Source organism: Entelurus aequoreus, linkage group LG08 (genome assembly GCF_033978785.1).
Source record: "Entelurus aequoreus isolate RoL-2023_Sb linkage group LG08, RoL_Eaeq_v1.1, whole genome shotgun sequence".
Taxonomy (NCBI): domain Eukaryota; kingdom Metazoa; phylum Chordata; class Actinopteri; order Syngnathiformes; family Syngnathidae; genus Entelurus; species Entelurus aequoreus.
The window spans coordinates 15507725-15521069 of record NC_084738.1 but is presented as its reverse complement, the minus strand read 5'-3'; the positions used below and the strand labels follow the sequence as shown (position 1 = coordinate 15521069).

Below are 13345 nucleotides of genomic sequence, written 5' to 3'. Positions count from 1 at the left end.
TTTTGTGTGTATAATCTTGAGGACACAAATTAATTTATTCCATTTTGGACTAAGGCTCTAACATAACAAAAAGTGAAGCGGCATGAATACTTTCCGAATGCACGGTATTTACTGTATATTGTACTGAGTTTCCAGGACATGATCTCTCTGGGAGGGGGGAAGGGGTACTAGGATGACAGGGGATTTTTTTTTTAAAAGTGCAATACATTTTCACAACATGGTCAATACTGCCTAGTTTCTCTTGTTATATTCTTATTTTTACTGTTATATTTTTATTCTTATTGTTGCTTTTTTATTTGTATTCTTATTGTTATATTTTCCATTTTATTTCCATTTATACCCCCATTATTTACTTTTTAAATATTCGTTCTCAATTCTGTACACTGCTGCTGGAATTTTTATTTTCCTGAGGGAACTCTCCTGAAGGAATCAATAAAGTACTATCTATCTATCGATCTATCTCTGTCTTTCATTTTGCTACACCACAATACATCGGGTGTCCAGTTCTTTGGTTATCGCCACACTTTTCCTCTTTGTCGTCACAAAAGTTTGACATTTTGCACGTTGTTTTGCAGGACCGAGCCCCCTACCCGAGCGAGCGGCGCACCGCCACCACCACCCTGACCGTGGACGTGCTGGACGGCGACGACTTGGGGCCCATGTTCCTGCCGTGCACGCTCGTGGGGAGCACCCGCGACTGCAGCCCCATCACCTACAAGTCCAACGTGCTGGAGCTGACGGAACCAGTAAGACCCCCCCACTGACAAATACCATTACGGTGCTGAATCCTTTTGTAAAGATGCAATATGCGGGTCAAAGCACTGTATTTTGCATCTTACGGTTCATCCTATTACCATGATACCACTTTGTAAACATGACAAAGTTTGAAGCAATAATCCTCAACCTTGTCCACAAACTGTACACACAAATAACAAAGTGTGGCCAACAGAGCAGTCATGCCTTACTGGACTCTGTTACTGCGCCATCTTGTTGTTTATAGCAACATCCTTGCCACTCTTTGACACACATCATTTTACTGAAGACTCTGGGAAAACGCACACGAGCGCAATGGAGAGAGTGACAAGTAAATCCATTTTACAACACAGTTTGGAGAGGAGCAAGCGTACACCAACAAGGACAGGCTCTTTTACAATATAGAGTGGTAGTTGTGTTGAAATGAGAGCGACAATATGGAACAATTGGACTTAAAAGATGTTGCACTTGAGGTGTGTGTGAAGCGCTTAGGATTCACCGTCTGTCACTGTTCTGCTGTCTGCTGGAGTTCAGATGCCATCAGAAAAATAGAAGTCAGGACTCAATTGGCTATTGAGAATGCATTCATCTACTTTTTTTAAGTTCTATCCTATTTTTGATCCAACTTTTAAAACATGTATAGGATTGTGGGGAAAAAAAAGGGTTCTCTAATACTGGATATCTGTGAACCCCAAACTACGGCCCGTGGGCCAAATCCGTCCGCCAGCATCCAAAATGTGGCCCGTGGAAAGTCCAAAGTTTAAAAAAAAAAAAAAAAATTAAAAAAAAAAAGTCTATTATTTTTTTAAATCGGTCCTTTCTAATCCATTGTCTAACGCTTGTTACTCTCGGTGTCTCCGAGCCGCTCAGGCAAATCATATTGTTTAAAAATGCATTTTCCCATCGATAACATATATATATATATATATATATATATATATATATATATATATATATATATATACATATAAAGTTTGGGGGACCCCTGCTGTAGATCAAGGGTCTCCAACCACTTGTTTGCCAATTGTATTTGTGTAACTCACCAACGGGTCAAAGAATATTTGCTAAAAGACGGTGTTAAATTCAGACATATTTCATGACAAGACAAAAAAAAAATTCTTAATTCAAAATGCTAGGTAATGTTGTTAATAGTCAACAAGCTATTGTCTTTGTTTGGGTTGATAAGCTCGTGGCCATTTTTATTTAGTAAAAGTAACTGTCAAAAGAAAAAAAGGTGGTTACCCCTTCTCTTAAAAGTCTAGAGATGTTAACATGCAAAACAGCAGGTTGTGACAATGGTCTGCTCTGTTCAGAGCTTTTCTTTCTGTCACTTACATCAGTGACAATTGAAACCAATTGGGGGAAAACGTGTCTCAAAGGTTGTTTCTACCGCTTGTCCCTCTCGGGGTCACGGGGGGGCTGGAGCCTATCCCAGCCGCACTCGAGCGGAAGGCGGGGTACACCCTGGACAAGTCGCAGGGCTGACACAGATAGACAGACACGCATTATACACCCCCATTCACACAGTCTAATCTAATGTTCTCAATCAAAGCAAACAACATAGGAGTCATGATGCTAATTTCAAGATACAGTAATAGCGATCAATGAAGCAAAGTCGATAAATACCTAAAAAAAAAAAAGCAGCCGGTTGTCTTAAAGCAGGGGTCTCAAACTCAATTTACCTGGGGGCCACTGGATGCAGAAACTGGGTGAGGCTGGGCCGCAAGAAAAGATTTCTTTAAAAAAATCTAACATGCACTTTTTAATGAATTCACCTTCTTTGAATGGCTTTCCCGCCCTAGCAACCATCTCACTCACCATGTAGCTAGCTTTGACTGCTGCATCGCTCTTTTCGCTTGCTTTCTTGACGAAATCTTGTTGCCTCAGTAGACTGGTTTTAAAATTTGCAACCCGGTTCACTCTCTCATCTCCCTGGTATTTTGCATACTCCTCAGCATGTCTAGTTGTATAATGACGTTTCAAATTGTATTGCTTGTGCACCGCAACTTTCTCTGGATCAACTACAGAAAAGAGCTATAAGGATTATTCATAAAGTAGATTACTTAGAACACACTAACATATTATTTATTAATTCGGGTTTATTGAAATTACAGGAGCTAGTAAAGTTACAGACATTATGTGTCATGTTTAAGGCTAAAAGTAAAACATTACCAGCAAATTTACAAAAAATGTTTGTCATCACTTGTGAGAATGAAGAGCATAGAAAAAAAGGTCATTTCAAACATCAGTATTCAAGGACAACTTTAAAACAAATGTGCATATCAGTGGTGGGGGTTAAACTATGGAATTCTCTTTACAATGAGATAAAAGATTGTAAAAATATATTCCAATTGAAAAAATATATAAAGACGGAACAATAAAATCATATGGACAGCCATAAGTGTTTACATTTTGCTTTATATTTATATGGGAGGGAGGGAGGGAAGAAGAGTGTGAGCGGGTGTTGTGGAAAAGCGGCAAAATGTTTCTCTGCTTGCATCACGTAAGTGACGTCAATGCATACTTGCCAACCTTGAGACCTCCGAATTCGGGAGATGGGGGGTGTGTGTGTGGGGGGGGGAGGGTTGAGGTGGTCGGGGATGTTTTTGTAGCCCGGAAAAGTTAGGGCTGCAAAGGATTCTGGGTATTTGTTCTGTTGTGTTTAGGTGTGGATGTTCTCCCGAAATGTGTTTGTCATTCTTGTTTGGTGTGGGTTCACAGTGTGGCACATGTTTGTAACAGTGTTAAAAAATAAATACAATAAAATATGACCACCCTCAGTGTGACATGTATGGCTGCTCCTCAAGTATGTCTTGCAATAACTAGCGTGTATCTGCAGCAGCCTCATACAACATGTGTCACGGGCCACATGTTTGAGACCCCTGACTTAGAGGGATGTACTGTAAATCTCACACTTCACAATACAATTCAGATTCTTGGGGTCAATCCAGAATCGATTCTCGACTCCACCTGATTCAAAGTGGTGTCAAAGTACTTGTTTTTCCATTTTGCAGATTTTACACTCTTAATATGTCATGTCAAGCTCTTTGATTTTGAAACGCTTTGCTTTCTGCATTCAGCAAACAAATCGACTCTTGCAAATTTTGGATCGATTTACGATCGTGATAAACAAGAGTCGATATTTGAACATGAATTGATTTTTCCCGGTACCCGTGTCACTTTATATTTGGGTCAATGCAATATTGTGTGGTGGTGTAGCTTATTTTAAACCAGAAGGTTAAGCTTGTCACTGCATCACATTTCTTTATGAATGAAATGATTATTTTGCAGTTGTTTTGAAGCCCACAGTTTTCTGCCTGTGGGCGTTGAAGTGCTGCACAGTGTTGCTCCGGCAACCAAGACTAAAAGACTTGAGGCTTGTAGCTGTAATGAATGTACTGTATGAGCAGGATATTGTTTGAATTGTTAAACTCTTCTGTGATGCATTCTGCCTAAATGAATGCACTACACAATTATACTAGACTGATAATTTAAGTTAAAAAAAGACCAGTGTACAAGCTGTCTCAAAAAATCTGCCTGCACAAAGACAATATGCTTCTATTGAGTTATTGAGTTGCACTAAGAATTACTGTAAAAGTGCAAATTGGAAACAATTCCTGTCCCTTATTATGGATTCCCTTTCTCTGTTTAAAATGGTAAATAATTAGTCTATGAATGTTCTCATTAATCCAAGTCATTGTAATCTCAGAGCATTCAATCAATCGCAACTGGACTGTTCATTCCAACCCGGGACGCAGTAGAGATAGTGAGGCAACGTCTACCAGGTGATCACACCTTACAGGATAGATCCACACTAAACCCAGAACAGATTCGCCTTTTGCTGGAAGTTTGCCTTAACCCTACACACTTTTTACCGACAAAAGCATGGTTGTGCCATGAGATTACCTGTATCCCCAATAGTAGCAAACCTTTACATGTATTTTGATACTTTTCGATACTTTTATAAATAAAGGGGACCACAACAAATTGCTTTATTTGTACGGTACATTACACATACAGTATGTTTCTTATAGCACGTTTGTCCTTAAATACAATAGTGAACATACAAGACAACTTGTCTTTCAGTAGTAAGTAAGCAAACAAAGGCTCTTAATTTAGCTGCTGAGGTATGCAGTAACATATTGTGTAATTTTCCATTCTATTATTTTGACAAGTGGTAAAAAATGAATTGTTAATTTACTTGTTCATTTACTGTTAATATCTGCATACTTTCTCTTTTAACATGTTCTATCTACACTTCTGTTAAAATGTAATAATCACTTATTCTTCTGTTGTTTGGATGCTTTACATTAGTTTTGGATGATACCACAAATTTAGGTATCAATCCGATACCAAGTCGTTACAGGATCATACATTGGTCATATTCAAAGTCCTCATGTGTCCAGGGACATATTTCCTGTGTTTATAAACGTAAATAAAAAAAAAATGGAAAAAATGTTGTGACACTAAAAAATATCGATGTAATCATAGTAGTATCGACTAGATACGCTCCTGTACTTGGTATCATTACAGTGGATGTTAGGTGTAGATCCACCGATGGCGTTTGTGATGCCGGTGAGCTACGGTGTGTAGTGAAGCATGTTTAGCTGTTCCTCGTCCTGCAAGGATGATACTTGTAAGAAACTTACTTTATTTGTCGCCATGGAGGCAAGTATTAGTGATTTAGAAGTAGCTACAACACTGCAGACTGCGGATGGACATTAGCCAATAGCTAGCTAGCCATGTCTTAAAGCACCTCTTCCTGTGGGCGTTTTAGTGTTATAGCTTCACCTTTATCGTTAGTTTTTAAGTTAAAATGCATCCATTCTCCCTTTTCTGTCGACACACATTGTCTGCTTGTAAGTACTCCGTGATTGTGCGTTGCCGAACATGCTCGTCTGCTCGTAAAACCAGCAATGACACGACGTGACGACGATGGGGGTTGGGTCACCAGTACTTTTTACAGAAAGTATAGTTCCGAATATGATTCATTAGTATCGCGGTACTATACTAGTACCGGTATACCGTACAACCCTAACATGGAGTACATGGAAACGAGAGCTCTGAGCTCTTTTAAGGGAACAGCACCAAGTCATTGGTACAGATATGTGGATGATGCATGGGTGAAAATCAGAAACCAAGAAGTGCAAGCCTTGACGGAGCACATTAACTCAGTGGACAAAAACTTCAAGTTCACACGTGAGGATTTCAAAGACAGCAAATTGCCTTTTGTGGACTGTGACGTGAAAACAGGTGCCTCCATGTCGGGGTTTATTGAAAACCCACACATACTGATCAATACTCACACCACCCACTGGAATACAAACTGGGCATTATCAGAACCCTACAACACAGAGCTGATAATGTTCCTACCAGCCCACAGGCCAAAGAGAAAGAGCATAGGCATTTGAGGGAGGCCCTCAAAACCTGTGGTAACCCCAGCTGGTCGTTTGTGAAAAGTGCATCCAGGTCCAGAAATAACAAGAACAAGTATCAGGTCTATCTGAGAAACTCAGAATAATTTTTAACCAACACCTGAGACAGAGACTAGTGCACTACTGCATCCTAAATACCGGAAACCTCACACCCACAAAAACAATCTGGTGTATGCTATCCAGTGTAATGATGAATGCACTGATTCATATATTGGGGAAACAAAACAACCACTAAGCCGACGCATGGCACAGCATAGACGGGCAAACTCTTCAGACCAAGAGTCAGCTGTCTACCTGCACCTCAGGGAGAAACAGCACTCCTTTGAGAACAAAAAGGGACAGATTCTGGACAGGGAAGCCATCTATATCAAGGTTGAAACACCATCCCTGAACAGAGGAATACAACACTATCCTTTCAACCATTCCTAAAAGACTCTGCAATTTAGCCTCCAACAAATAACAGGAGTTAGAAACATTCTGATCACAGAAGGTGACCAGAATGTCATTTGCGCCATTTGTTTACAACTGAATAGGAAGTAAGTAAGTTCATTTTATGTACAACAGATAAAATCACAAAGCGCAGTACAAAGCATAGGTGAAGTAAAACAACAATTCGATTTAAAACAACAGGGGCAAAATCATAAAAAGGATACAAAACGTTAAAAGGTGCATTAACTAAAAGATTGACTAAAAAGAGAAGTTTTATAATGTTTCTTAAAAGTTTCAACACAGTCAAGATCACGGAGGGACTGGTGCAAATTGTTCCAGAGTCTGGGAGCTATAGCCTGGAATGCCAGGTCTCCACGGGTTTTAGAATGCTTACGCGGGGAATTCCGACTATTATGGCCTGGTATTAGTCGATCCACAGCGATCGTTCTGCCACACAATACCTCAGTGCTAATGAGGGAAAATTATACTTCAACGACTGTTGTTGGCTTTGACAGTAGGATTGCTCGTTTGCATCAAAACAGTTGTTTTTCTCATTACGATAGGGCGAAACCCTCCTTGCCCAGGCCCACTCTCCTCGTTTTTGGAGTATAAAGATTTGGGGTTTTGGCACCAGCCGCGAGACGAGATCTGACTAATCTGAGTCTATGACCACGAACTAATGAAGCCTACTTGGATGAGAGGCGAAACGTCTTCAAAGACAAACCATACAGTGCAGTTGTAAAAGATTGAATGCCATGAGATTGTAAATAATTAGTTTTTTTTAATGGTAACTTAATTATTTGATGGCGCTATCTGCAGGGGAAACAGTGCTGCCACTGTAAAGACAGCAAAGGACACTGTCTTAAACTTCAATTTACTCAACATTTTCCAGCATGAAGAGTCCTTGAGAACATCATTACAGCTCTGTGTAACTGCCTGTTTTAGGTACATGACTGTGTACCTGTAAATGTTTCTTAACATGCAAAACAGAATTTAAACTGTGTTTGATAACTGAAAAAGCATATTTAGAGTATCAGAAGTAGGCGTGTATAGGGTTGTATTGATGCATCCATTATTAGTGGTGTTTCGCCATTTGTGGGGGGTCTTGGAATGTATCTCTTTGATTAGCGGGGTACTAATGTTCAACCTCTCATAAAGTCTCATAAATGGGGTGCCCCAATACAATTTTTTACCTTCCGATATTGATATTGCATCCTTAAGTATTGGCAGATATCAACCCAATACGAAACCAGCACAAATAATACATACTTGTATTACTTATTTTGTTAGTCACGGTCTCTGCACGTTTCAACGAGTGAACTTTAAGACTCCTTTAGACCATAATGAATACAATTTAATACACATTTCACTTCCATACTGGCAAAAAACTTAATTTATTGTATTTGATAGAAATGCAAAACATAATTCAGGTGCCAAATTCATACATTAAAGCTTCTAAAACCAATCCATTATAGGTCAATACTGTAATATATGCTATAGACGCTATTATCAAAGATGACAGTCATTTTTACAATAAGCTGTGGGCCAGTGAAAAACAAAAAATCCCAAGATTCCTCAAAAAAGGAGAAAAGCTGGCCACACTCTGGTTACAAACACGTACACAATAATGACTTAAAACGTGATAACAGGCGATTTCAAAAAGGGATTTTTTTTTTTACTGAATAAGACACTCAGAATGTACATGAAATACAGACTCTGGGATTTACAATATTAACTATGAACAATAAAACACCTAATGTTGAGAATATATGAATGTTGCTCCTCTACTTCCCAGACCACCTTCTCGGCAACATATTTTATAATCGAGCAAGAACAACAAAGATGCAACAAACACGGCAAAACATGAACGCAAAGGTTGGAAAAACATCCACATATTCGATATAAAATCACTTTTCTGGAAAACTTGGTTATAGAAATCTGCCTCCGTTTGACACTGTGGTTTCAGGCTTGCTGCTCTGTAAACATACCCCGTCCACTCTGCTTCATGTCTGGTCAACATGGAGTGACGCGTAGGGATGATGTTTGATAAGAAATTATCGAGTTCGAGCCTATTATCGAATCCTCTTATCGAACCGATTCCTTATTGATTCTCTTATCGAGTCCAGATAGGTTGTTGTATATGGAAAACAACACACAATATTTGGTTTAACAAAAGCTCACTTTTATTGTATAAGAAAAAAATACAATCTAATAAATAAATAAATATTTACTGTTGCCCCCCTAAAAAATAAAATAAAATAAATAAATATTGACTGTTGTAACCCAAAGTATATTAAGTGGGATTTTTCAGAAAAACAAATATATACAGTAACACAAAAACAACCTGTCTCTGTGATCACTACTATAGGTGTATAAATAATAATATAGTGTTAAATAAAATCAGTCCCTTGGGCACAAAACTTAAAATAATACAGCTCTCCAAAAAGTGCACTTCTGCTGCTATTTGACATAACTGTTTGTTATGATGCTTTGACATTTTTGCACTTTATTTCTTTATTGAAAGAAAATTCTATGAAGAGAAAAGTTGTTTGCAAATGTGGTTACAATGCTAAAAAATGAAAAGTTAAAGCTAAAAAAAGAAATACACTTTATTGAGTTAAAATCTTTCTTTATAGGGGAAAAGATGTGATGTTATGAGCTAGGGAAAATAACAACTACACTACCCAGCATGCAACGGGAGTGACGAGCATGCGCGGTAGCCCCGAAAAGTGGTGTTGCATGTCGCCACCGGCAGCTGAGAATGAGGTTATGAGCACGCTGTTAAAGTAAACGTCAAGAAATCAGCCAACACGCCTCGTCTGCATTATTTATAATTAGACAGACAACACATAAGTGTGATTTTGTTTTGTTTACAAGGAAAGAAAAACAAAAGTTAAAAAAGGGAGATGTCATATACTGTATATGTACTATGTGCTGCGGTTGCTTTGAGTTGCGACAGCTGCCGTAAAGGAGGTGCGTTGCTAGCCTGGTTGCTATGTTTCCGGTTGGTCGTAAAAGTGTTCGTCATGTGTTTGTACCCTGCTCAAATCTCTCAGTAAAGTTATTCATTGGATTATACCTTTTGTTTTGAACTTTATTACACCTTGGAGCGCAGTCCATTGTTTTTCCTGCTTTCCCTATCTGCGCCTAATGACTGAGCTACGTGACGTCCCGTCCCGGGACGGGATTCGTTCCGAGGGATTAAAATAAAGAACCAACTCTTTTTCTTTACTATAGGGGTCTCGATAACGGGTACCGGTTCTCAAAAAGGGATGCGAGTCAGAGGACTCGGTTCTTTTCTTATCGAACAACCGGGAAAACCGGTTTCGAGTATCATCCCTAGCGACGCGTAGTAACCCGTATGTCACTCAAAAATTAAGATTCTAACCATTAGAATAATTTCTATAATTTGGAAACATCCGGCTGGCTGAATTGAAATGTTTATTATGTTGTATTATGCTGAGGTAGCCCTTTTTGTTGCTTTGTAAAACCTGTGTTGTGTGACGTTAAACTTGACACCACATTGGCTGGTTCTGAGACAGGATCGATTGATTCGGTCTTAATCTACCGGAAATGGATCTTGCGTTTTGAAGCAGCACATTTTTCTGCACTGAATTTTTCAAGTCTAAATTTTAAAACGTGGTTTTTTTAAACACTGCATTTTTAAACGCGTATTTTGCGACCACATTTTTTTTTTCACTGAAAAAAATTCAGTTCACTTAATTCAAACGCAAAAAAATCAGTTAGAAAAATTCAGTGTAAAAAAGCTTTCGGAATAAAGACACAGATTAACCTCTATACAAGACAAACTGCAACTACGATATTTAATTCCTTGTTAAACTGAAAATGGCACTTTGAAGAGCGCAAACCTACACTATATTGCCAAAAGTATTTGGCCACCCATCCAAATGATCAGAAACACGTGTCCTAATCACTTGGCCCGGCCACAGGTGTATAAAATCAAGCACTTAGGCATGGAGGCTGTTTCTACAAACATTTGTGAAAGAATGGGTCGCTCTCAGGAGCTCAGTGATTTCCAGCATGGAACTGTCATAGGATGCCACCTGTGCAACAAATCCAGCCGTGAAATTTCATCGCTCCTAAATATTCCAAAGTCAACTGTTGGCTTTATTATAAGAAAATGGAAGAGTTTGGGAACAACAGCAACTCAGCCACCAAGTGGTAGGCCACTTAAACTGACAGAGAGGGGTCAGCGAATGCTGAAGCGCATAGTGCAAAGACTTTCTGCACAGCCAGTTGCTACAGAGCTCCAAACTTCATGTGATCTTCCAATTAGCCCACGTACAGTACGCAGAGAGCTTCATGGCCGAGCTGCTGCATCTAAGCCATACATCAGCAAGTCCAATGCAAAGCTTCAGATGCAGTGGTGTAAAGCACGTCGCCACTGGACTCTAGAACAGTGGAAACTCGTTCTCTGGAGTGAGGAATCACGCTTTTCCATCTGGCAATCTGATGGACCAGTCTGGGTTTGTAGGTTGCCAGGAGAACGCTTCATTACGGACTGCATTGGGCCGAGTGTGAAATTTGGTGGAGGAGGAATTATGGTGTGGGGTTGTTTTTCAGGCGTTGGGCTTGGCCCATTATTTCCAGTGAAAGGAACTTTGAATGCTCCAGGATACCAAAACATTTTGGACAATTCCATGCTCCCAACCTTGTGGGAACAGTTTGTAGTGGGCCCATTCCTCTTCCAACATGACTGTGCAACAGTGCACAAAGCAAGGTCCATGAAGACATGGATGACAGAGTCTGGTGTGGATGAACTTGACTGGCCTGCACAGAGTCATGACCTGAACCCGATAGAACACCTTTGAGATGAATTAGAACAGAGACTGAGAGCCAGGCCTTCTCGACCAACATCAGTGTGACCTCACCAATGCGCTTTTGGAAGAATGGTAGAAAAGTCCTATAAACACACTCTGCAACCTTGTGGACAGCCTTCCCAGAAGAGTTGAAGCTGTAATAGCTGCAAAAGGTGGACCGACATCATATTGATGGGTTAGGAATGGGATGGCACTTCAAGTTCATATGTGAGTCAAGGCAGGTGGCCAAATACTTTTGGCAATATAGTGTATGTTAAAGTCAGGCATATTGTACACTTTCATTGATATGTACCTCTTACTGATTTCCAAATCAAGATTTAAACATTATTCACAAAAAATATACACTATGTATCAGCCAAAGCTAGCTAAAGCTCTTGGCTTGGACCTCACGAGATTGCACCTAATGAATGGTCTGCTCCGTGTCTGCACAAAAAGTTTTCTGTATGTGATAAAAGTTATAAAGTCCAAACAAGAGAGATGAAAGGCAAAGGAGCTGCTGTTGCCGGGGTGAAAGAGAGGCAGGGAGGTGAAGCAAGGAGAAGAATCAAGGATCTATTACCGTTTTTTTGAGTCCTAATCAGACTAATAAGATATGACAACTTTGGAGCCTTTGAGCCTGCATTACTGTTCCTTCTCTCTACTTTACACACACACACACACACACACACACACACACACAGTGCTTGTCACTTAGGTGTTTAATGTCAGGCCACAGTCACGCACACGCTTCAAACACGCTGCTTCCTCTGCTCCTCCTAAAAAAAACAAAACAACGATGGCCGCGAGCAACAATGAGATGAATGAAGAAGTTGAGTAAACAACTCTCGATTGTGTGTCACAATCGTCAACAACAAGATGCATTGAATAATGCTGAACTGTCGGACTGCGTTCACTGTTGTAATAGTGGGCTAAGCTTGTTGCATGCAAATATATAACAACATATAGCAAGGGGAACAGTGTTTTCTGTACATTGTTTCGTTCTTCTGAACTGCAAAGTTATTTTTTGAACTTGCATCATTTTTAGCGGAGTCACTATATGAGACACTGCAGTTAAATAGAGGTGCTTATAACGTATATAAGAGTTCTGTACTTGAGATACCAACAAAAATACTTTTCTTTGGTTTTAACTCATTTATTACATTTTGATAACTATAGTGGGAAGCTGCATGCTTCGTATTCATGCTGCATTTGTAACATATCAGCAATAGTTGCAGGATGTCCAGTGGGATACATTGTGGTCCTTTACAAGTAGCTGAGCAGCAACTACAAATGCACAGTTAGCTAGCTAGTTGTTATGTTTACGGGTGAGGGGGAGTGTAAACGGCACAGACCACAAGGGGGCGTAAAAGCTCTGTTTTATTATGTATATATAATGACCACAATATATATACTAATAATAAACAATAATATAAGGAAATGGAGTGTGACAAAATCCAAAGGTGTGTATGGAAAGGAATTAATGAGTGTGATACTGGGAGTGTTGGGCGAGAGGCGGGGGAGAAGGCGGGCTTGAATGTCCGTAAGGCAAGCAGGAAGTCGGGGGCTAAGCGGGGCGTAGGAGGTCTGTGTCCAAGCTGGAGGTGGAGATCCAAGAGGCAGTCCGGGAAGCAGAGGAGCAAGATATGACGAGACGCACAGCTCGTCGACACGGGAACAAAGGCAGACTGCTGGGAGGACGACAAGGAAGACACGGGAAAACGCACAATGAAACAAGAAGGGGAAAACACAGAGAGAGCAGGATTGCATCAAGCATGTATACGGATTACAGTACGGGAACGGATGGTTACGTTCTGGCCTGGGATAGCAGGTTGAGCAGGCTTTTAAGGGCAGGTCTGATCATCAGCTCCAGGTGTGTTGATTGCTGATGGAAAGCAGCTGCTGCTGCCG

At 40.0% G+C, this 13345-nt stretch overlaps 1 protein-coding gene across 9 annotated transcripts in view; it reads left to right on the top strand.

Annotated features, from left to right (window-relative positions):
- pcdh15b (protocadherin-related 15b) overlaps positions 1 to 13345 on the top strand; it is a 315473-nt gene that overhangs the window by 104392 nt on the left and 197736 nt on the right. For all 9 annotated transcript variants that reach the window (XM_062055676.1, XM_062055677.1, XM_062055675.1 and 6 more), the window contains one exon: positions 576 to 746. In XM_062055676.1, the coding sequence (XP_061911660.1) occupies positions 576 to 746 (171 nt within the window). The remainder of the gene's footprint in view (positions 1 to 575; positions 747 to 13345) is intronic.